The sequence below is a fragment of the Bufo gargarizans genome, chromosome 7 (genome assembly GCF_014858855.1).
Source record: "Bufo gargarizans isolate SCDJY-AF-19 chromosome 7, ASM1485885v1, whole genome shotgun sequence".
Taxonomy (NCBI): Eukaryota; Metazoa; Chordata; class Amphibia; order Anura; family Bufonidae; genus Bufo; species Bufo gargarizans.
Genome location: NC_058086.1, coordinates 168367980 through 168392685, shown reverse-complemented (window position 1 = coordinate 168392685; position 24706 = coordinate 168367980). Strand labels below are relative to the sequence as shown.

Below are 24706 nucleotides of genomic sequence, written 5' to 3'. Positions count from 1 at the left end.
GGGCTCTGGAAAATCCAATTCCCGGTGAGTAATAATTTTTCCCCTTCACCCACAACAGCACCACAAGTGATTTACCAGAGGAAAAACTTTAGGGTGGGAGAGCCGAAAGAAGCACCCCAAAGGAAAAAACAGAAGACCGATAGTGCTTAAACAAGGTTGAAGAAGAAGATCAGGTAGCGGCCCTGCAAATATCCTCTATGGAAACCAAGGATCTTTCTGCCCAGGAGGTAGCAACTGCCCTGGTAGAAGGTGCTTTTAGACCCACCAGAGGAGATAAACCAGATGAAGAATAGGCCAAAGAAATGGCAGAAACAATCCATCTAGCAACGGAACCTTTGGTGGCAGCTTTTACCCTAGTCACTCCTTGGAAGAGGACAGAGTGAAGAAGATTTTCGCCAGCTTTTATTGCGAGACAGATAAATAACCAAGGGTCTTCTTACATCCAAGCAATGAAGTGACCTTTCTTCTTCTGACCTCGGTTTCTTAAAAAGGGTAGGAAGGACAATTTCCTGGGACCTATGGAAACCACTTTTGGAAGAAAAGCTGGATCAGGACGAATTAACACCTTCTCTTCCAAAATAATGGTGTATGGAGGGTTTATGGATATGGCTTGGACTTCACTAACCCTTCGAGCTGAAGTTACTGCTACTAGAAGACAATTTCAAGGTAAAACATTTATTGAAGCCGACATCCAACGGTTCAAATGGTGGCTGTGTCAAGGCCTTTAACACTAGGTTCAAGTCCCATGGAGAAGTTATCGGGCTGAATCTTGAAACCCACGGGCATCCTGCAATATCCTGATCGAACAAGGCAGAAAGAACCGAGACCTGAACTTTTAAAAGGTACTACCTGCAAAACCTAGTTCTAATTCCTTTTGAAGAAATTCTAAAACTAGGCGAATGGGAGCAGAGGAGAAAATGCCTCTAAACTGGATACCTAAAAACTCCCAAAATTTTTGCCAAAGCCTAGCATAAATGGCCACCGTCACCTTTTTCCTACTCTTAAGAAGAGTAGAGCTCAAGGCGTCAGAAAACCCCTTCCTACCTAGTAAGTACCTTTCAAGTTCCAGGCAGTCAGGTGGAGATTTGTCTTTATGCCGGGGTGAAATACTGGACCCTGGTTTAATAGGTTCCGGATCTCTGTAAGTACCCAAGGGTCCGAGACCGACATGATCCGAAGCCACGTGAACCATGATCTCCTCTGCCAAAACGGGGCTATGAGGATAACCCTTGCACAATGTTCCCTGATCTTTCTTAGAACTCTTGGAATCAATTGGAGCGGAGGAGGAAAGGCATAGGCTAGGGGGAAATTCCATTTCTGAAGAAAGGCATCTATCTCACAAGGGGATCCCGATGGGTCTAGGGCAGGGATGGCCAACCTGAGGCTCTCCAGCTCTTACAAATCTACAACTCCCAGGCATGCCCACACTGCCTACAGCTTTCAGCCTACAGCAGGACATGATGGGAGTTGTAGTTTTACAACAGCTGGAGAGCCGCAGGTTGGCCATCCCTGGTCTAGGGAAAAGAAACTCTGAACCTTCCAGTTCTTGAAAGTGGCAAAAAGGTATATTACTGGAGAACCCCAGAGAACAGTTTTCTCGAAAATGGACTGGTTCAGGCTCCATTCGCTCTAAGATAGAAAATGACTGTAGACTATTAAACTACAAATTGATAACCAAACATAGCCACAGAACTAGTTCACCCTGCATGCATAGCCACCAAGACAGACTGCCACAAAGACATGGCGGCACCGCTGGTCACAGACACGCACTCAGAGCCAAGCACAGTCATCCAGACACTGCTGCATGAGAGGTTAACCATTTAGACATGGCAACAGAAGATACCAGCCATGTAGACACAACCGCCAGAAGCCGTCCCCCATACAGACACGGCCGCAGAAGCCGTTAGCCATGCAGAAGCAGACAGCAAGAACAGTCATCCCAGCAAGCATAAACACAGAAGCAATCAGCTGCATAGGTACATGAGGCCATCCAGGCAAATACAAAAATGCAGCCAGCCAGGCGTAGACTCAAATAAGGCAGTCAGCCAGTGTGAGGAATATGGATCATTTTTTAATGGCAGCAATGCTATTCATCTGATTCACCTTTGTCAGTGTACCTGCAAAATAAGTTCTCACTCCAACCATCTGCTTGTCAGATAGCAGAGGTAGTGAACTCCACAGGGGTTCTGGCTTCAAGGAGGCCACATGCATATGAATTCACACCTCAACCAGCCAGTAGGGAGGCCAGCTAATCCTACAGGAAAACCTTTCTGTAGGGGGGTCTCAGCCCTTGCCCAGATCTATCATTTCCCCCCAGATCATGGAACCGGCGGTTCATAGGGAATTATGAATCGCCCCTCCATCCCAGACATAAGTCAAATATATTTATGATCCTAGGGCAAAGACGAACATGCCCATGGTCATAGGTTGGAGGTCGGGCGCTAGGGAGAGGAGATATATCTCCCCACAGAAACTAAATAACGGTACCATGCTTGGACTCTACAGTGAGTGCAGAATTATTAGGCAAGTTGTATTTTTGAGGATTAATTTTATTATTGAACAACCACAATGTTCTCAATGAACCCAAAAAACTCATTAATATCAAAGCTGAATATTTTTGGAAGTAGTTTTTAGTTTGTTTTTGGTTTTAGCTATTTTAGGGGGATATCTGTGTGTGCAGGTGACTATTACTGTGCATAATTAGGCAACTTAACAAAAAACAAATATATACCCATTTCAATTATTTATTTTTACCAGTGAAACCAATATAACATCTCAACATTCACAAATATACATTTCTGACATTCAAAAACAAAACAAAAACAAATCAGTGACCAATATAGCCACCTTTCTTTGCAAGGACACTCAAAAGCCTGCCATCCATGGATTCTGTCAGTGTTTTGTTCTGTTCACCATCAACATTGCGTGCAGCAGCAACCACAGCCTCCCAGACACTGTTCAGAGAGGTGGACTGTTTTCCCTCCTTGTAAATCTCACATTTGATGATGGACCACAGGTTCTCAATGGGGTTCAGATCAGGTGAACAAGGAGGCCATGTCATTAGATTTTCTTCTTTTATACCCTTTCTTGCCAGCCACGTTGTGGAGTACTTGGACGCGTGTGATGGAGCATTGTCCTGCATGAAAATCATGTTTTTCTTGAAGAATGCAGACTTCTTCCTGTACCACTGCTTGAAGAAGGTGTCTTCCAGAAACTGGCAGTAGGACTGGGAGTTGAGCTTGACTCCATCCTCAACCCGAAAAGGCCCCACAAGCTCATCTTTGATGATACCAGCCCAAACCAGTACTCCACCTCCACCTTGCTGGCGTCTGAGTCGGACTGGAGCTCTCTGCCCTTTACCAATCCAGCCACGGGCCCATCCATCTGGCCCATCAAGACTCACTCTCATTTCATCAGTCCATAAAACCTTAGAAAAATCAGTCTTGAGATATTTCTTGGCCCAGTCTTGACGTTTCAGCTTGTGTGTCTTGTTCAGTGGTGGTCGTCTTTCAGCCTTTCTTACCTTGGCCATGTCTCTGAGTATTGCACACCTTGTGCTTTTGGGCACTCCAGTGATGTTGCAGCTCTGAAATATGGCCAAACTGGTGGCAAGTGGCATCTTGGCAGCTGCACGCTTGACTTTTCTCAGTTCATGGGCAGTTATTTTGCGCCTTGGTTTTTCCACACGCTTCTTGCGACCCTGTTGACTATTTTGAATGAAACGCTTGATTGTTCGATGATCACGCTTCAGAAGCTTTGTAATTTTAAGAGTGCTGCATCCCTCTGCAAGATATCTCACTATTTCTGACTTTTCTGAGCCTGTCAAGTCCTTCTTTTGACCCATTTTGCCAAAGGAAAGGAAGTTGCCTAATAATTATGCACACCTGATATAGGGTGTTGATGTCATTAGACCACACCCCTTCTCATTACAGAGATGCACATCACCTAATATGCTTAATTGGTAGTAGGCTTTCGAGCCTATACAGCTTGGAGTAAGACAACAGCATAAAGAGGATGATGTGGTCAAAATACTCATTTGCCTAATAATTCTGCACTCCCTGTACTTGTAGCCGGAACCCAGGCGGGTCTGTTGGTCCCAGAACCATCTGCCTGTGACCTTCTGGTCTGGAGCTATGAACCCTAAAGGGAATAGGGGACCCTTCCCAGAGGCCGGCTACAGTTTAAAAGGCTTATGCCAGCAAGCAGTCGTGCCTTTCTCTGAAGGAGGGTCACATCGTGCCATGTGTTTAGGGGGACCTGCAACCTGCTGACATCACTGCCCTCCATGTGACTACAGCAAAGAACTCATAACCAAAAGGACTCATCCATCTGGTAAACTGACTTTTGCTCTGTGTAACCCTGTTTGCACCCTATCACCTGTATTTGTAATCTCAGACCACTGTATATATTCTGTGTGTATAGTGTTATATCTAGTGCGCCCTTAAAGCGATTAAATATATAATTTAATCTTGTGCTGTCTTGTATCTCGATCACGAATCCCCACGTCCGTGTTTCGGCCTAATTTAAGCTTCCGCTGGTTATTTTCTCACCCTATATAATCCCGTTACCGGACCGGGCTTATATCAAACGAGAAGCTGGTGGCAGTGGAAAGACCCTCAGCTTGTTGCCCCTCAGTGCCCGTGTGGACAGGAGGAGTCTGTGAAAACTGTACCAAGACTGACCTTACCCGCTCCTCCGGGAGGGCGTAACGTCACACCTTGGTAACCAGTGACCATACTGTATCTCATGAGCTTGATGTAGTTGACGTCGGACGTCAGTCGGGGCACGGTATTAGTCACAGCCATCCAAACAGGTACAGGCTCAAAGGCATTTAGCCAACCAGGCATAGACTCTACAGGCATTAGGCGACCGGGCATAAATGCTACAGGTGTTCAGCCGACCAGTCATAGACGCTGTAGGCACAAGCCAACCAAGTATAGATTATACGGGCGTTCATCCCACCAGGCAAAAGATGCAACAGACGTTCAGCCAAAAAAGATGCAACAGATGTTCAACAAAGCAGTATAATGCAAGACATTCAACCCAGCAGGCATATATGCAAAGACGTTGAACCATACAGGCATCAGTAATCAGAAAAAAAAAAACACTTAAAGGGAGTCTTTCACCTAATCTGAGCGTTTTAGACCGCTCAGATCAGGTTATAGACTCTTTAACCCTCATTACGATCATACCTTTGTCTTATGTGTCCCTCGCCCAGATAATGAAAATAACACTTTTTAAACTTATGCAAATTACCTTCTGAAGGTGCCCAGGGGCGGCGTTACTGGGCGATGTGCCCAGAAAAACACACCTTCAGCCGGCGGACGTCACGAGCGGCACCAGAGGACGGCGGGCTGGGAACTGGCCCGCACCTGCGCACTGCTCTGCCCATTATGGGCAGAGGAACATCCTTTCATATTGCGCATGCGCCAGTTCCCAGCCCGCCGTCCTCTGGTGCCGCTCGTGACGTCCGCTGGCTGGAGGTGTGTTTTTCTGGGCACCTTCAGAAGGTAATTTGCATAAGTTTAAAAAGTGTTATTTTCATTATCTGGGCGAGGGACACATAAGACAAAGGTATGATCGTAATGAGGGTTAAAGAGTCTATAAACTGATCTGAGCGGTCTAAAACGCTCAGATTAGGTGAAAGACTCCCTTTAACAGAGGCATCCAGTCCCCCCAAAGATGGCCACCCAGGCCCTAAAGCCATGAGGCAGACAACCAGCCAACCAGGTCCCGAGGCAGCAACCGGGTTTGAAGCGTTCAGCCAGATTCATACCAACCACATAACACAAATATTCGCTGTATAACTTAAGTACAATCCATCATGAGTACCTTATTTCACAGCCCTGGGGGCTGCATGATCTAGGCTCCTTCTTCCTCGTCTGAGCCGCATGCCGGAGGATGCCACAGAATACATGTTCCCTCCATGGATCCGGGCTGCATGCGGTGGAACACAATACCCCCCTGGGGCTGCTTTCTCTTACCTATGGATCCGGGCTCCAAACATCACGTGGCCTTACTCCCCTGGTGGAGCCCCCACACCTGCCGGAAGAACCAGACAGAGGGCCCGGACCCCTACCGGCTCCTAGGGTCCTGCCAGCCCAACCTATGGGCAATAGACCCCAGCAGGTATTACCACATAGCCCTCCATAACATCTCTGGGACTTACGGACTAGTGGTACCTGAAAAGAAAACTGCAGGTCTCCAGCTCCAAGAACAGGAAACCACTGAGGTTGGAGAGGCGCCACCTTTTTATGCTGCAGGTTTCCTGTCCCTGGGGGCCGATGCTCTCTCTCTGTGGTGCTGTCGTGGGGGAAGGGAAAAAGGATTTCCCACTGGAGAACCCTCGAGTGAAGTTATGCCCATCTTACCGCCAGAATACATGAAAAAGTATCTTTTTCTCTTCTATGAGCCGCCATTATTATTGTGAATACCCTTGGAGCCATGGAAAGGCCGAACGGGAGGGCCTGGAACTGAAGATGTTGTAGCTGCCCCTCTATTTTTACCGAACTTTTGAGGTCTCTGGAAGACTGGGACGAGATAGCATGCATCCCCGAGATACAGTACTGCCATGAAACAGTGAGGAAGGTTTATTACTGATCTTCTAGTTGCCATTTTGATTTTATTTGTAGGAACCGGTTTAACTAAGTTTATCATCGTTCTGAAAGACCCACCCGTTTTTTTTTTTTTTGTTTTTTTTACTTACTAGAAATAGGGACAGTAAAACCCCTCGCCGCCTTCTCTTTTTGGAACAGGAACTAAAACTGATTTTTTGATTAATCTTAGGGCTCTTTCACACCTGCGTTCTTGTCTTCCGGCATAGAGTTCCGTCGTCGGGGCTCTATGCCGGAAGAATCCTGATCAGGATTATCCTAATGTATTCTGAATGGAGAGAAATCCGTTCAGGATGCATCACGATGTCTTCAGTTCCGGACCGGAACGTTTTTTGGCCGGAGAAAATACTGCAGCATGCTGCGCTTTTTGCTCCGGCCAAAAATCCTGAACACTTGCCGCAAGGCCGGATCCGGAATGAATGCCCATTAAAAGGCATTGATCCAGATCCGGCCTTAAGCTAAACGTCGTTTCGGAGCATTGCCGGATCCGACGTTTAGCTTTTTCTGCATGGTTACTATGGCTGCCGGGACGCTAAAGTCCTGGCAGCCATGGTAAAGTGTAGCGGGGAGCAGTATAGTTACCGTCCGTGCGGCTCCCGGGGCGCTCCACGCGCATGGATCACGTGATCGCATGGCACGTCATCCATGCACATGAGGCGCTCTGACGTCACTCTGGAGCGCCCCGGGAGCCGCGCGGACTGTAAGTATACCGCTCCCCGCTCTTACTATGGCAACCAGGACTTTAATAGCGTCCTGGCTGCCATAGTAACACTGAACGCATTTTGAAGACGGATCCGTCTTCAAATGCTTTCAGTACACTTGCGTTTTTCCGGATCCAGCGTGTAATTCCGGCAAGTGGAGTACACACCGGATCCGGACAACGCAAGTGTGAAAGAGGCCTTAGTACTTCTTCCTTGGCTGATTTTCCTTGAGCCGAAGTCTGAGCTTTTGTCACTAGGAATCTTACCGGAGGGGTCATACGAAATTCTAGTTTTGGTCCAGTGAGAAGTGTCTAGAATCCACGAGTTGCAAGAAATCTGAGACCAGGTGGGGAAAAAATAAATTGTTTTAATCTGCCTCCTACCTGAGCTCTGGCATCATTGCTGATCTTGTTTCTTTTTGTCTGCAAAGGGCTGTTTGAAAAAATAATTTCTTCCCTTTCTTTGGGTTCTAAATCTATCCTCCCTTGATTTTTTGGTCTCTTCCTGTTATTCCTAAAGGGACGGCTAAATCTATTCCCCGAAGAGAAGGAACCCTGACATTTTATTTTTATCCGCAGCTTTGTCTAGTAGGTCATCTAGAGCCAGCCCAAAAAGGTTTCCCCCTCCACATGGACAGAGCACTCTACGGGCAGAATTTGATAAAGCGGCAGATCTAGCCGCCAATCTTACTGCATCAGCCGAAGCATCGGCCAAGAAATCTGCCGCTTTTCTCAGTGGCCAAGGAGGCTAGCATTTCTTCTCTGGGACATTTTTTATTGATTTTCTAGCTCAGAGAGCCATGAGTGAATGGGCCGTACATGTGGAAGCGATACTTGGTCTGAAGGAGGTTGACGCCTCCCAAGCTCCTTTTAAAAATGCTTCTGCTTTTTTATCCAAAGGGTCCCTAAGTACCCCCCATGTCATCAAAGGGAAGGGCCGTTTTCCTAGAGACTGTAGCTATAGCTACATATATTCTAGGTGCTTTATACCCAGTAGCAGTCTTCTTTAAAGGGATATTAGTTACTTTTTTAGAAATATAAACTTTTCCGTTAGTTTTTTTTTCACTCCCCCTTAATTAAGGCCGATACATTTTTATGTACTGGAAACGCCCTATGGTGTCTGGATTCTTTTATCTCTTCTATGCCCATCATAGATCTTACGGCTTTTAAAAGTCTATCCGTATCTTCTATTAGAAAACATGGTTTGCCACTTATCTCGCCTTCCTCAGAAGATAGGGATACATTTTCAGAATGCCAATATAAGGTGATGTATTTTATCTTCAGAATCAGATGAAAAACTCCTGAATCCAAATCGCCTCAATTTTGGATCTCTTGTACCGGCCGCTCTTTTTGAAGATGGAGGGGAATTGACTTCTGATCTGACCAACGTCTGAAGACACTTCTAAAATGACGGCGATTCCTCAGCCACTGTTCCATCAATGCAACTCTGACATCCTCTTCTCCCACTCAGGCGGTAAAACTGATTTACAAAGAAAACACTATTCTTTTTAGAAACCATCTTCCTAGGCTTTACCTGAAATCACATTTAGGTATAAGGGTATCAGAAGAGCAGGACTCAATATGCCCCAGAACACTCACCCCTCAGAGGTACCAGGGCTGGGGGGGGGACTTCAGACTCCTGTGTGCTTCCCACCAGACCAGAAACTCAGATTAGGACGCTGTCCACCTGCTTACAGAGTGCCCTTCTCATAGGCGCTCTGATGGCATCACCGCGTCCTCCACATGCTTTCCCCAGCCTTTCCTCCTCCCCCTGTGGCAAGGAAGTTCATGCCTCTAGCACATCAGCGATGCCGCCAGGCACACCACACTCTAGCACCCAAGACGTTCCCCTCCAGAGGCTTGCTGTGCACCAAATGATGCCGCTTCTTACCCCAGGGGACTGCAGGTATGCCCAAGGGAAAAAAAAGCAATGCTCCAGCCTAGAAACTGGGGCCAGCATAGGAGCACCACCAGGGGAAGGATCTTGAAATAAAATTGCAGGCGTCCCCAGAGACAGGAAACTACACTGAATCGGGAGGAGTGTCCCGCTCTTATTCTGCAGGTTTCCTGTCTATGGGGCGATCATCTCTCATGGTGCTGTCATGGGTGAATGGAAAACTGCGGTGATTCACGAAATAATGAGCAGGGCACAGAGAGAAGAGTCATCAGTGCAGCTGCTTGACCGACTAGTCTTTCTATATGCCAACAGACCTCTCAGGTCAGGCAAAGGAACCTGCAGATGCCTTTCTTCACGCACACTGCTCGTTTCTCTGAATCACCGCAACTCACAGTAAAATACAGCCCCATGTCTTCAGGAACACTGATGCACAAAGCACAGCACCTTGTACCATTACTATTGACACCCCCATGCGCTTCAGAACCCAGACACAGACTGAAGAGCAAAAATTTCTTTTTCATGTTTATTTAGCACAAATAACCACAGAGATAATTATTCATTCTCTTCGCTGCGCAGTCTGGCGTTGGGGTTTGTGACCTTGATGGCGAGCTGTGCCGCTCTCTCCACAATGGTCTTTCGGTTCTTTGAGGAGACATTGTGGGCGATTTCTGCACAGAAGGACCTAGGAGAAAAAAAATGAAAAAGTTTGTGAGACCAGACCAATCATGGAGAAATCTAATCTCCCAGCAGCAGGCCAGCCCTGGATTCCTGACGCTATGGCTGTAACCCGAGGATTCACACAAAAGCAGTGAGCGTGTAATGCACTGATTCATCAAATCACAGCTAGTATTTCCACGATGATATACTGATGACCCATCCAGAGAATAGGTAATTAGGAAAAAAATAAAAAACTCAGAAAGGTATTTGCAAAATTGAACTTTCTGCAGGAAATGTTGACTCTTCCTCCCCCCCCCCCCCCCCCTCCACCAGTCCTGCTTTTTCATGGAAAGATGATGCACAGGACACCCATGCAGATGCTGCAGCCAGTCACCGACTTAAGCGGTGATGCCGGCAGGTAAGGCACAAGTGGCTGCAGCAGTTATGTGGACATATGGAATGTCACCACCGAAGCAGTGCGTGGGATTTTTAACCCATATAACAGGAGTATTTTACCCCCAAAATAACAGGCAGCTAGATTCACTTACTCTCAGACAACTCTTTCATTCAGAAAATACAAGCTGAGGTTTGGGTTGAATGGGTCCGACAGGGAAATTCATGCTTCCCTTAGTTGCTGTTCTTTGGCTACCATGGAAAGCCTCAACCTGCTCCTTGACCGTACCTAGCAGACCATGCAGCCTGCATGCAAACCCTACACAAACATCTGGGCTGAACACAGCAGCCAGTGCACTAACCCCGGGTGCAACGCAAGATATCTCGTATTACACAGGGTATAGGACAGACACCAATGGAAAGGCAAAGCTAGTATTCCCACCACTAATCCGCAAACCCAAAAAGGGAATTCCCTGTGCTTCAATTACTCATCAGATTCCAAAGATAGTGTAAACATAAGTGTTTCTGTTCACCGACAGCAAGCACAACTAAAAGTTTAACTCCAGAAACGTGCACAAAAACATGTTATTTTAACTTTTCCCTATTGATTTCTATGGGGAACACATCTCTGCTGCTGGATTGTGGATTACAGCCATAAAGAGGTATTCCAGTTATATAAAGTAACTATTTGGTAGGGGTCTTATCACTGGGACCCCCACTGACCATAAGTATAGGCATACCACGGCACTCTCCCCAAAATGAATGTGGCACCCAGACAGGCACACGCAGCCCCTTCATTCGTTTCTATGTAGTACAGCGCTCCACCATCTCTTGAACTGCCATAGAAACGAATGGAGCGGCCCAAAACAGCTGCTCCATTTATTTCTCGCAGTTCCATGGGGTACAGGTCCTCGCGATCAGAGGGGGTCCCAGCTGTAGGACCCCTACAGATCTAATAATTATCCCCTCTCCTGTGGAATACCCCTTTAACCCATCCCACCCCAGGCACTTACTTGTTGCTCATCATCAGAACCTCTAGCTCCTTGACATTGTGGACCAGGAATTTGCGGAACCCGGTGGGCAGCATGTGTTTGGTCTTCTTGTTGCTACCATAACCAATGTTTGGCATCAGGATCTGCCCCTTGAATTTCCTGCGGGCTCTGTTGTCAATACCTCTGGGTTTACGCCAGTTACGCTGCAGAAAATAAAAGTTGCCATGTGAGTCATCGCCGCCTCCGACGCCCCCACACACGTGGATTAAACATGGAGGACTCTGTACTGACCTTAATCTTTACATAACGGTCTGACTGGTGGCGGATGAACTTCTTTGTCCGCTTCTTGACGATCTTGGGCTTTTTGAGGGGCCGGAGAGCCACCATGATATCTAAAGACAACACCTAATTGGTTAATATTTTACTGGCGTTTTAAAACTATAAAGCAGCATAATCAAATGCATGTCGCAGATCAACTTCCATCAACTGATATGCGAGACCAGCCACGGAATGGGTAATTCACTGCTGTGCTCTCCCTCCAAGACTGCACGCTGCAAGAGCACAGAGGGCCCCACAGACTCAAGTATGGAGGGTGGAAGGGTCTTACTGTCCCCGCAGGAGACCTCCCATCACTTACGGTACAGCACATGCTGAGTGGGGGTCTGCCTGCTGCAAACCCTGCTGATCACAGAACCTCCTGAGAAAAGCATCCCCAAGGCCTAAACAATACAGCAGCAAACCACACCGTACTGGCAGAAAAATAACTAATGCAAGTGTGAACAGAGACCAGGAGCTCAAGTCTCACTACAAAACCTCATGCACTCACTGTGTAATGAAGAAACATATGCTCTGTTCACACCAGCATGACGGAGCCATAGCAGAATGCATTAAAGAGGTTGTGCAGCAGTTACGTACTGATCACTTATCCTCAGGATAGGTCATCAATATCTGATCGGCGGCCATGCTTCTTCCTCTTCAGGATTACACTGCAAGTCTTGTTTGTTGAGAAGCAGGGTAATTACAACTACTCGTCCCGTTTAAGAGCATGGGATCAGTAGTTGTAATCAGCTTGCAACCCCTCTTTAAACAGCTGATCAGCGGGGATCAGACCCCCACAATCAAATATTGATGATCCATCCTGAGGACAGGTCATCAATATGCAGCTGCTGCACAGACTCCTTCAAAGTCAATGCCCATGTCGTGACGAACCCAGCACTGGCGCAGATTCTGGTTTTCTGTTCCTATGACGGATGTGAACAGAGCCTTAGGCTCCATTCACACATCCCCAAGTGTGGTCCACATGCGTTCCGCAATTGTGCGGACCCATTGGATGCAGAGAGCACACTATGTGCTCTCCGCATTTCCGGAGCGCGGCCACAAACTTTCAGTCCGCAGCTCCGCAAGAAAACAGAGCATGACCTATTCTTGTCCGCAGAATAGGACTTTTCTATTTAGCGACGACCATGTGCGGCCCGGTGTATTGGCTGGATCCGCGATAAACGTGACCATTAAAGCCCATGGGTCTGTGAAAAGCCACGGATAGCATCCTTGTTCTGTCAGTGATATACATGAACCATTGGTAGGAGGAGATGCTCTAGAAATCAAATTTCAGCCTAGCCATTTTTGTTGAAAATGGACGACTGAGGAAAAAAAAACTTCTGGACAGACCGTCCAGTGTAGAGGGATCTACTGCCCAGAAGCAATGGATCTCTGGGAGGATGAGGGGAAACGACTGCCGCATGAAACATGGATGGCACCCGTGGTTTTTACGGACCCATAGACTAACAGGCGTGATGGATCCGTGAACACGGACAGAACAGAGCGCGCTTCTGTGCGAATACACAAAAATGAAGGGAGACGTGCGCTTAACCGCAGCTCTCACCACCGCTGACCGGTAGGCAGATAGAGAATGAACAGTTCGCTCCCGATAGACGCCCACTATTAGGCTGCCCCAGATGTGGGACCCCAACCATCTTATATTGACCACCTATCCAGAGGACTGCTCAAATATCTGAATGCTGGACAACCCCTTTAAGGCCCTCACATCATCTCCTTTACGGTATTCGATCACGCACAGTGTGTGTAATCCCGGATTTTCCCAGCAGGCTCCTACAGAAGAGATTATATGGGAGAGGACCCCCTGATCGACCCCCATAAAGCCTATGCATCTACCATAAACACAGCCGCACTACAGGGGCGTGTAGGTGTGAACACGGTCATACACTGGTGACCAGTATAGCCGCCTCATACCTCACTGGTGCCTGGATTTGAGCCACATGCCTCTCCTTGCACAACTTTTCCAAAACAGTCAGGGCTCTGCTACATCCCGAGCGCAGTGCAGACCCTGAGGAGGAGCCAATCATACAGCAGCTCCAGGCCTGTGACATGGAGGGACACGGTGGTCCCCGGGGATAACCCAAGTCTGGACGCCATGCTGGGACTTCTAGTCCTACACGCAGCCCTTCATATATCAGGCCTATCCCCCCGCACCCTCTTACGGTGTTGTCAGCAGTAATAGGGCTCAGCTCCGTCACCACACGACAGCCCGCACCACATACACACAAGCCGCCATATTCCTCACAGGCCCGGCAGACTTCACACCTCATCTCCCGGCCATACACCCGGCCCCAGTACAAACTAACCCAGCAGATAACCCCCGCCACACCACCGGCTAAAGATGATGCATCTACCGGTAGAAAACGGCGATAGAATCTGCCTGGATGACAATGGATTCACTCACCGGTTGGGAGCGTCCGCCTTCTCTGCAGACAGCCCGAGGAAGAGAGAGAGCAAGAGGCGCTGGGCGAGGTAAAGAAGAGCCCGGGACTTCCGGGAGGAACAGCGACACCCGGGGATCGGCACCCGGCGGTACTGCAGCCCTGGAAACCAACAGGTGTCTTGCATACTGGTGGAAATGAGCTGAAAGTTTTTACTTAACTTTTTTTTTTTTTTACTTATGTTCCTAAAAGGCTAGGTCTACAGGACGACATTTGTCGAGATGGATTTTTCTGCCACTGTCACGTCGCAGTGTGACACCATAGACTACCATTATAAAAATTGTTGCACGACTTATTGTCGTCGTGTAGACCTAGCCTAAAAGTAATTTCATAAAGAGTATAAATTATAAAAACACACCTGTTCTTTTGGAGGTAACCAAAAATGGCGCAGATGTGTTCATATAAGGTTAAATCTACATACATGGATTTCTGCAACTGAAAACCAGTTTCATTCATTTGACTGGAATTGTTTGCGCATTTCCCAGTCAGATGGGATAGTCTTGGAAGTCCCTGTAACACATATGCGGCATGTGAACAGAGCCTTAGAGAGAAGTGACGTACGCAGCGTTCCCTCCATGTCACCAACCCACCGGCAGCTCCTCCTATCTCAACCTACCGAATCTCTGTGTGATATGTGGTGAGGGGAATATTGGGGGTTGTAGTCAATCCTGTATCAAATATAACAAACCAGATTTGTATATTTTTTTTAAAATCCACTTTATTACAAAGTACATGTTACACGGAGGTCTCAGCGTTCGGACGCGTCGGTTAATTTGGGCAGATAGATACAAAGCTTCTCCAGCAGCTGCCCCGGCCAAAACGCGTCATCGTCAGCCGTATAGAAGCAGTGAGGGAATCGGTGTCGCAGGTTCCTGAAAGTAAAAAGATTATTTGTTATCCACACAATAATCCAATATCACCTGTCGCCTAAAATACTCTGTGCTGCTGTGAGTCCTCCTGTTTCTTCAATAGCTCTCAGTCTGTGACTTCCCACAAGGTTAGCACACGCCTCTCCTGAAATCCTCTGTGCTGCTGGGAGGACCCTACTTCTTCCACTATATAACTCTCAGCCTGTGACCTCCCGCAAGATCAGCCCAGTCCTCTCCTGAAATCTTCTGTGCTGCTGTGGACCCTGCTCTTTCCACTATGTAACTCTCAGCCTGTGACCACTACAAGATCAGCACACCCCTTTCCTGAAATTCTCTGTGCTGCTGGGAGGATCCTTCTCCTTCCACTATGTAACTCTCAGCCTGTGACCTCCCGCAAGATCAGCCCAGTCCTCTCCTGAAATCCTCGGTGCTGCTGGGACCCTGCTTTTTCCACTATGTAACTCTTAAGCCTCTTGCACACAAACGTTTGTTTTTTTCTGTTTACGTTCCGTTTTTTGCGTTCCGTATACGGAACTATTCATTTCAATGGGTCTGCAAAAAAACCCAGAATGTACTCCGTATGCATTCCATTTACGTATTTCCGTTGTTCCGTTCAAAGATAGAACATGTCCTATTATGGTCCTCATAACGGACAAGGATAGTACTGTTCTATCAGGGGCCATCTGTTCCGTTCCGCAAAAAAACGGAATGCACACGGACATCATCCGTATTTTTTGCGGATCGCAAAATACTGTAAAAGCCATACAGTCGTGTGCAATAGGCCTTAGCCTGTGACCTCCCGCAAGATCAGCCCAGTCCTCTCCTGAAATCCTTGGTGCTGCTGTGGACCCTGCTCTTTCCACTATGTAAGGCCAAATGCACACGGCCGTGAGTGGTCCGTGGAACCACGGGCTGGATTCCTGCTGAGAGCAGGAGCGCACGGCGTCATTGGTTGCTATGAGGCCGTGCGCTTCCTGCTGCCGCTGCAATACAATAATACACTGGTATGATCTATACCAGTGTATCACTGTACTGCGGCAGCAGCAGGAAGCGCATGGCGTTATAGAAACCAATGACGCCGTGCGCTCCTGCTCTCAGCAGGAATCCAGCCCATGGTTCCACGGACCGCTCACGGCCGTGAAACACGGCCGTGTGCATTCAGCCTAACTCTCAACCTGTGACCTCCACAGGATTAGCACACTCCTCTCCTGAAATCCTCTGTGCTGCTGGGGACCCTGCTCCTTCCACTATGTAACTCTCAGTCTGTGATCTCCCACAAGATCAGCACACTCCTCTCCTGAAAGCCTCTGTGCTGCTGAAGATAACTTTTTTTCCTCTCTCAGCCACACAACCGATTTTGCTTTTTCACCTTACCTGCTCATTTCCTCAAATTGCTCAAATGTTGTCCAGCACTCGACTGTCTCCCTCCGATCGTTCTTCTTGCCTCTGACCTTTCTCTTCACCCTCTTGACATATTTCTCGGGGGGATAGGGGCCGCTGCTGCCATAAAGAGAGATGTGTTACAAACAATTAAATGTCAATTCCACATTTCGATACACAATATCAATCTCCTTTCTGGCCAAGGCTTATAGCTCTGTTCATCCAGAGCCCCTTGTTCATGAACATAAGGCCAGAATTTCAGTGAAGACTGACACACAGAAAGAGCAGTTGGATAGAGGAAGCATAGGTTTAAAATGGAAAGAGACAAAGGGATTGTAGGCAAACTAGGACTGCTCCCCGGGGGTACCATCAACAGAAGGGAGCTCATTTTCACTTCTGTTATGGGTCCCCCTCTGTATACGCCTCTGGGGGAACACCCAGATACAATTTCCCTGCCTATTGCACATTTGGCGTCTTACTAAGTTTCTGAAGAATTCTTCCACTTCTTCACGGTTCTTGTCACCTCCGGAGAAGATGTCACTCCATTATTCACCCCGTCATCCTTGGACCTGAGCGCTGTCCCGGGCTGGCGGAGCTGCAGATGTTCTTCTGACTCACAGACCAGCTTGTCCCCGGGATACAATAAAGCTGTTCAGAGATAAAATGGGAGATTCTCAGACTGAGACCCGTCGTACGGCGGGGGAGGGCGCCTTCATGAAAACGGGGTGTCACCTCGTTCCAGCAGCGTCTCAGTCAGGGGCACCCCATAGGTTTGGCACAGTTTTAAGATCTTGTGGTATTGCTGCAGGCCCTGTCTTCTGAACTGCTCCACCAGCTCCGCTACCTCCTCTCCCAGCGTAGAGGGCAGGGCATGGGCATCTACCGCGGCATTACCGGTGCGCACCAGGCGGCACTGCTCCAGCCATTCTAACAGACGGGTGTTACTCTAAGGACAGGAGAAAACTGATTAATAATTCATCTTCTGATTTATCTGCTTGCAGAAGCCACGTGACAACTGATCGGACCACAATGATTGCTCCCACAAGGGTTGTCGCCCAACTTTCCCAGAGCCCTGATTGACAGATCTGCAGAGTTATGCTGCTTTCCTCTGCCCCATGTACAGTCGTGGCCAAGAGTTTAGAGAATTACATAAATATTGGAAATTGGAAAAGTTGCTGCTTAAGTTCTTATAATAGCAATTTGCATATTCTCCAGAATGTTATGAAGAGGGATCAGATGAATTGCATCGTCCTTCTTTGCCATGAAAATTAACTCAATCCCAAAAAACCTTTCCACTGCATTTCATTGCTGTCATTAAAGGACCTGCTGAGATCATTTCAGTAATCGTCTTGTTAACTCAGGTGAGAATGTTGACGAGCACAAGGCTGGAGATCATTATGTCAGGCTGATTGGGTTAAAATGGCAGACTTGACCTGTTAAAAGGAGGGAGATGCTTGAAATCATTGTTCTTCCATTGTTAACCATGGTGACCTGCAAAGAAACGCGTGCAGCCATCATTGCGTTGCATAAAAATGGCTTCACAGGCAAGGATATTGTGGCTACTAAGATTGCACCTCAATCAACAATTTATAGGATCATCAAGAACTTCAAGGAAAGAGGTTCAATTCTTGTTAAGAAGGTTTCAGGGCGTCCAAGAAAGTCCAGCAAGCGCCAGGATCGTCTCCTAAAGAGGATTCAGCTGCGGGATCGGAGTGCCACCAGTGCAGCGCTTGCTCAGGAATGGCAGCAGGCAGGTGTTAGCGCATCTGCACGCACAGTGAGGCGAAGACTTTTGGAAGATGGCCTGGTGTCAAGAAGGGCAGCAAAGAAGCCACTTCTCTCCAAAAAAACATCAGGGACAGACTGATCTTCTGCAGAATATATGGTGAATGGACTGAGGACTGGGGCAAAGTCATATTCTCCGATGAAGCCTCTTTCCGATTGTTTGGGGCATCAGGAAAAAGGCTTGTCCGGAGAAGAAAAGGTGAGCGCTACCATCAGTCCTGTGTCATGCCAACAGTAAAGCATCCTGAGACCATTCATGTGTGGGGTTGCTTCTCATCCAAGGGAGTGGGCTCGCTCACAATTGTGCCCCAAAACACAGCCATGAATAAAGAATGGCACCAAAACACCCTCCAGCAGCAACTTCTTCCAACAATCCAACAACAGTTTGGTGAAGAACAATGCATTTTCCAGCACGATGGAGCACCGCGCCATAAGGCAAAAGTGATAACTAAGTGGCTCGGGGACCAAAACGCTGACATTTTGGGTCCATGACCTGGAAACTCCCCAGATCTTAATCCCATTGAGAACTTGTGGTCAATCCTCAAGAGGCGGGTGGACAAACAAAAACCCACTAATTCTGACAAACTCCAAGAAGTGATTAGGAAAGAATGGGTTGTATCAGTCAGGAATTGGCCCAGAAGTTGATTGAGAGCATGCGCAGTCGGATTGCAGAGGTCCTGAAAACGAAGGGCCAACACTGCAAATACTGACTCTGCATAAATGTCATGTAATTGTCGATAAAAGCCTCTGAAACGTATGAAGTGCGAGTAATTCTATTTCACTACATCACAGAAACAACTGAAACTAAGATCTAAAAGCAGTTTAGCAGCAAACTTTGTGAAAACTAATATTTGTGTCATTCTCAAAACTTTTGGCCACGACTGTAGTTGAGCAATTAGCTTTACTTCCCATTCAAGAGCCTAGAAAAGATGAGTGACAGCGCCTGTGGGAGCTGTACTGACGAGGATGCTGGGACTTGTAGTTCATACTCTTTTTTGCCCTCACCTGTGCTCTTCGCCTTCTTTCCCTGTAATTCTTTCCAATCTCCTCCATGTCCTCGTAGCTGAGGGGTCTCATCTCGTCCAGACTGACGGGGGGCACCTGTAAGAACCGCGATTTGCTGCTGTCACTCTGTACGCTGTTGACTTGACGAGATCTCCATTTGGAATCCATCAAGCTATCGAGAGTTTCAGAAGGAGACGGCTCAGGATGGACATCACCGGGCGGCAGGAAGCATCTTACAGCAGCTGCAGAGACACAGAACATGTTAGAAATGGCTCTGCTCAGTGCAGACACGTTCTGATATCTCATAGATTATAACTCTGATACCGAACCTGAGTCGACTGACACGCCATTCTTCCGCTCATCTCTTGTCTTCTTCCACCATAAATGTCGTCCCACTGAAAGCTCTTTGTAGTTAATGTGATTTGGATTTTTGCTGCCAAGTGAGACGACCAAATCATCAAACTGCATGTCACTGATAGGTATCTTAGCCTGGAAGAAAAGTATAGGCAAGAAATATAATAGTGCCCGATATGTACGAGACTATAACTATTATAATACTGTCTCCTATGTGTAAGAATATAACTACTATAATACTGCCTTCTATGTACAAGACTATAACTACTATAATACTGCTCCTATGTACAAGGATATAACTACTATAATACTGCTCCTATGTACAAGAATATAACTACTATAATACTGCTCCTATGTACAAGAATATAACTACTATAATACTGCTCCTATGTATAAGAATATAACTACTATAATACTGCTCCTATGTATAAGAATATAACTACTATAATACTGCTCCTATGTACAAGAATATAACTACTATAATACTGCTCCTATGTACAAGAATATAACTACTATAATACTGCTCCTATGTACAAGAATATAACTACTATAATACTGCCTCCTATGTACAAGAATATAACTACTATAATACTGCCTTCTATGTACAAGACTATAACTACTATAATACTGCCTCCTATGTACAAGAATATAACTACTATAATACTGCCTCCTATGTATAAGAATATAACTACTATAATACTGCTCCTATGTATAAGAATATAACTACTATAATACTGCTCCTATGTACAAGAATATAACTACTATAATACTGCTCCTATGTACAAGAATATAACTACTATAATACTGCTCCTATGTACTGGAATATAACTACTATAATACTGCCTCCTATGTACAAGAATATAACTACTATAATACTGCCTCCTATGTATAAGAATATAACTACTATAATACTGCTCCTATGTATAAGAATATAACTACTATAATACTGCTCCTATGTACAAGAATATAACTACTATAATACTGCCTCCTATGTACAAGAATATAACTACTATAATACTGCTGCTATGTACAAGAATATAACTACTATAATACTGCTCCTATGTACAAGAATATAACTACTATAATACTGCTGCTATGTACAAGAATATAACTACTATAATACTGCTCCTATGTACAAGGATATAACTACTATAATACTGCTCCTATGTACAAGAATATAACTACTATAATACTGCCTCCTATGTACAAGAATATAACTACTATAATACTGCTCCTATGTACAAGAATATAACTACTATAATACTGCCTCCTATGTACAAGAATATAACTACTATAATACTGCTGCTATGTACAAGAATATAACTACTATAATACTGCTCCTATGTACAAGAATATAACTACTATAATACTGATCCTATGTACAAGAATATAACTACTATAATACTGCCTCCTATGTACAAGAATATAACTACTATAATACTGCTCCTATGTACAAGAATATAACTACTATAATACTACTCCTATGGACAAGTATATAACTGCTATAACACTGTATATGTGTGCTGTACATGGACATATGACGTCACCTCTTTCCTCACAGACTTCAGGTCCTGGCTGGAGATTTCCTTCTTCTTGCTTTTGTCTGTCTGGTTATAAAGGTCTACGAGGCGCAGTCGTCGCTGGTTCAGGTAGTAGTCCAGTATGGCAAGGGCTTCAGGACTGGGTTGCTGGATGATGGGGGTGATCACTCGGCGCTGTGCGCTCTTTGACACGCTGCGTTCTTCATCCTAGAAGTTACAGAAGCAGTCATGAGTGTAGGTTGGTGCTCCTATAATCAGAACTGTAGGTGTAAGAGGCTTTGGAGTATGAACTACGCCCCCCAGTATCCTGAGTTGTAGTTTTGCAACGTCACAGGTTGCAAAATGTAAGCTTTTTCCCTGGAGGGCCCCAGCTCAGTAACGCCGTATGTGCTGTACCCACCATGTCTTGAGTGTTTCCTAGGGACATCGGGCCCCCGGCCTGTGTCCCCTCCGCCATCTTGTCCCGTACGCGTCTCTCTAGATCCGTCAGCTCCGGTTTTCCTTGCAGCCATCTTTCCACATCCCCCATGTTGTCCAGTTGGTTCCTGAACTTCTTCCTCTCCGATATCCAATCTGCGATGCTTCTCCCGGCGTGACTCGGCTCTTCTGTCCGTCTCGTCCGATCGGCTTGTGACTTGAAGACGTTCCTGGAGGCGGCAGACGTCTCTCCGCTCAGTTCCTCTGCCCCCGACTCTAGTTTTTCCATGGGGGGAGCAATGATCTGGCGCGTCCTGGACTTTGGGGGACCGAATGTCCTGCAGGCCACCTTAAAGAACCAGGTCTGGGACAGGTCCCGCTCCTTCCACCTCGTGGGCCCGTTGTCGGTTGTCAGGTCTTGGAAGGAAACTTCTCTGGCCATGGTTAAGTTCTATGTGGGACTTTTTAATAAACGGGGTCCTATGGGTGACGCATCCAAGACGTCTGATATGGGGGTCTGATAGCTGCAGCTCCTGGATCTGAGGTGGCCCCCAACATCTCAAGTCTAAAAAACACAATGCCAGTAGTCAGATCCCTGTTTTACCTGCACTGAAACATTGTAACAAACTATCAGGACAGAAGAGAGTCTAGTACTGCTGATGTGATTGTCCAGACTGGATACCATTGTAACAAACCTTCAGCTGTGAGCAGGGTATCAGCCTGTGACTGTAAACAATAATGTTCCCATTCACTGACAGCAAGCAGAGACCTTTATATGCCCCTTGCACTTAGTTATATGTGGGTGTAGAATATAAGATTGGGCGCAGACGCCCCCTCTGAAACCCTCTACACTGACATGGGGTGCTGCAGATGACGCCCCCTCCTGAAGTCCTCTGCACTGACATGTGGTGCAGATGACGCCCCCTCCTGAAGTCCCCTGCATTGACATGGGGTGCAGATGACGCCCCCTCTGAAGCCCTCTGCACTGACATGGGGTGCAGATGACGCCCCCTCTGAAGCCCTCAATATTGATATGGGGTGCAGACGCCCCCTCTGAAGCCCTCAGCACTGACATGTGGTGCAGACGACGCCCTCTCTGAAGCCCTCCACACTGACATGTGGTGCAGATGACGCCCTCTCTGAAGCCCTCCACACTGACATGTGGTGCAGATGACGCCCCCTCCTGAAGTCCTCTGCATTGACATGGGGTGCAGATGACGCCCCCTCTGAAGCCCTCTGCACTGACATGGGGTGCAGATGACGCCCCCTCTGAAGCCCTCAATATTGATATGGGGTGCAGACGCCCCCTCTGAAGCCCTCAGCACTGACATGTGGTGCAGATGACGCCCTCTCTGAAGCCCTCAGCACTGACATGTGGTGCAGATGACGCCCCCTCTGAAGCCCTCCACACTGACATGGGGTTCAGATGACGCCCCCTCTGAAGCCCTCCACACTGACATGTGGTGCAGATGACGCCCCTGCAGCCCCCCCCCCCCCCCCTGCTCACCTGTGCAGTCTAGGCCTCCATTCACTAAAGCAAATCCCTTCAGACTTGCTGTTTACCAGCACCATGGTAACAGCCACGCCCCCTCACCCTGATTGGACCAGGCCTAGACTTTGTTTACAGGAGGGAGCAGACCTTAGAGGTCCAACTGCAAGGCGTCTCCTCAGGGCAATGGAAACCCCACAATGCCGCCATTTTCATGAAGATCAAAACTGCCTGATGCCTTACACAGTGGCTCCAGCAGAGTGACCCCTGTACTAGAGACAAGGGGGTGTCAGAAGACTGTTTTGAACCTTAGTGAATAAGCAATTTTTTTTTGTTTCACCATCGCATTCCAAGAGCTATAACTTTTTTTTTTTTACAGGAAAAGTTTTAGTTTTTAATGGCGCCATTTAGGAGTACACATAACTTATTGATCAACTTTTATTAAATCATTCTGGGGGGTATGGGGAAAAACAGCAATACCGCCATTCAGTTTTTACACTGTAAACTTTGAGATGTTCACTTTGTGGCATAAATGACCATATAACTTTATTATCTGGGTCAGTACAATTACAGCAATACCAAACACATAATGGCGCAGATTTCCCAAAAGTGGTGCAAAGGAAAACTAGTTGCCCATAGCAACCAATCATATTCTAAAGGTGGAATCTGATTGGTTGTTATGGGAAACTAAGCCAAGTTTCCTTTATATCAGTTTTGATACATTTCTCCCATAATTTTTTAGGTTTTACTACACAATAAAAATCCTTTCCTTTTAAAAAAAAGTGAAGAACTTTTTTTCTTCCTACGATGCTGTGTGAGTGCTTCATTTTTGCAGGACGTCTTGTAGATTTCATTGGTACCATTTTGGGGTACATAGCACTTTGATTGCTTTTCATTCTCTTTTCTTTGCGGCAAAAAAGCAAAAAAAAAAAATTCAATTTTTTTTACAATGTTCACTGTGCGGAATAAAATGGTAATTCTATGGCACAGAGCATCATAGACGTGGCAATACAATATATTGGAGATTTTATTCTTGCATCTTTTTACATTGAAAAGTTTTTTTTGTTTACTTAGAATAGTTTTTTACAAAAACTTTATTTCACTTTCTTTTTTTTTACCACTTTGACATGTGATGCTCTGATCGCTTCTATAATACACTGTATTGCTTATGTAGTACAGTGTATTATACTATCAGGCAGACCCTTGCAGCTCTTAGGTCTCTTGCACATGAACGTGCCATGTTTTGCGGATGCTGCACGTGTACCTTCCGCAATTTGTAGAAAATAAACAGACGGCCCATTAATGAAATGCCTATTCTTGTCCACAATTCGGACAAGAATAGGACATGATCTACAATTTTTACGGAGCAACGGAGGTGGACAACACACGGAGTGCTGTCCGCATCTTTTGCGGCCCCATTGAAGTGAATGGGTCTGCACCCGAGCCGCAAAAAATGCAGCTCGGATGCGGAACCAAACCACGGTCGTGTGCAAGAGGCCTTATACTAAGTCGCCGTAAAATGGCACTAACAGGTTAATGCTTGGGCTACATGGTGACACGTGTCGCACGACAATAAGTCACGCGACAAAAAGAATAGAACTACACTGCGACATTTTTTGCACTGCAACATGACAGGCACACAGAAATCCAACTTGGATGGATTATTCTGCGATTGTCACAGTGCGACACCATTGACTATCATTACAAAAACTGTCACATGAGAAATGTCATTGTGTAGCCGTACCCTGAAGGTTATATATATGACAATCTGTATTCAGTATGGCAGGGGTTACACCCGGGATGGGCAAACTGCGGCCCTCCGGCTGTTGTAAAACT

General features: G+C 46.6%; 2 protein-coding genes across 2 annotated transcripts; both read right to left on the bottom strand.

Annotated features, from left to right (window-relative positions):
* Window positions 1-9720: 9720 nt before the first annotated feature.
* LOC122943400 (60S ribosomal protein L32) lies at window positions 9721-14056 on the bottom strand. Its single transcript, XM_044301105.1, has 4 exons — window positions 13994-14056; window positions 11545-11645; window positions 11275-11456; window positions 9721-9893 (listed from the first exon to the last, which is right to left on the bottom strand). The coding sequence occupies exons 2-4, from the start codon at window positions 11638-11640 to the stop codon at window positions 9764-9766; spliced, it is 408 nt and encodes a 135-aa protein (XP_044157040.1). The 5' UTR covers window positions 11641-11645; window positions 13994-14056; the 3' UTR covers window positions 9721-9763.
* Window positions 14057-14770: 714 nt separating this feature from the next.
* On the bottom strand, window positions 14771-22944 carry EFCAB12 (EF-hand calcium binding domain 12). The gene is made up of 9 exons (XM_044302227.1): window positions 22889-22944; window positions 21365-21946; window positions 20971-21171; window positions 19399-19558; window positions 19070-19311; window positions 17012-17225; window positions 16759-16927; window positions 16274-16399; window positions 14771-14902 (listed from the first exon to the last, which is right to left on the bottom strand). The coding sequence occupies exons 2-9, from the start codon at window positions 21821-21823 to the stop codon at window positions 14779-14781; spliced, it is 1695 nt and encodes a 564-aa protein (XP_044158162.1). The 5' UTR covers window positions 21824-21946; window positions 22889-22944; the 3' UTR covers window positions 14771-14778.
* Between the last annotated feature and the right edge of the window lie 1762 nt (window positions 22945-24706).

What these genes read in the sequence shown, in the direction of transcription:
- LOC122943400 (XM_044301105.1), bottom strand. Translation starts at nt 11,640, where the DNA reads ATGGTGGCTCTCCGGCCCCTCAAAAAGCCCAAGATCGTCAAGAAGCGG. An exon ending in ACCGTTATGTAAAGATTAAG is followed by an intron (nt 11,457 to 11,544) that starts GTCAGTACAGAG and finishes TATTTTCTGCAG; the next exon opens with CGTAACTGGCGTAAACCCAG. An exon ending in GTTCTGATGATGAGCAACAA is followed by an intron (nt 9,894 to 11,274) that starts GTAAGTGCCTGG and finishes TTTTTCTCCTAG; the next exon opens with GTCCTTCTGTGCAGAAATCG.
- EFCAB12 (XM_044302227.1), bottom strand. Translation starts at nt 21,823, where the DNA reads ATGGCCAGAGAAGTTTCCTTCCAAGACCTGACAACCGACAACGGGCCC. An exon ending in TAGGAAACACTCAAGACATG is followed by an intron (nt 21,172 to 21,364) that starts GTGGGTACAGCA and finishes TGTAACTTCTAG; the next exon opens with GATGAAGAACGCAGCGTGTC. An exon ending in TGAGACGCTGCTGGAACGAG is followed by an intron (nt 16,928 to 17,011) that starts GTGACACCCCGT and finishes ATCTCTGAACAG; the next exon opens with CTTTATTGTATCCCGGGGAC.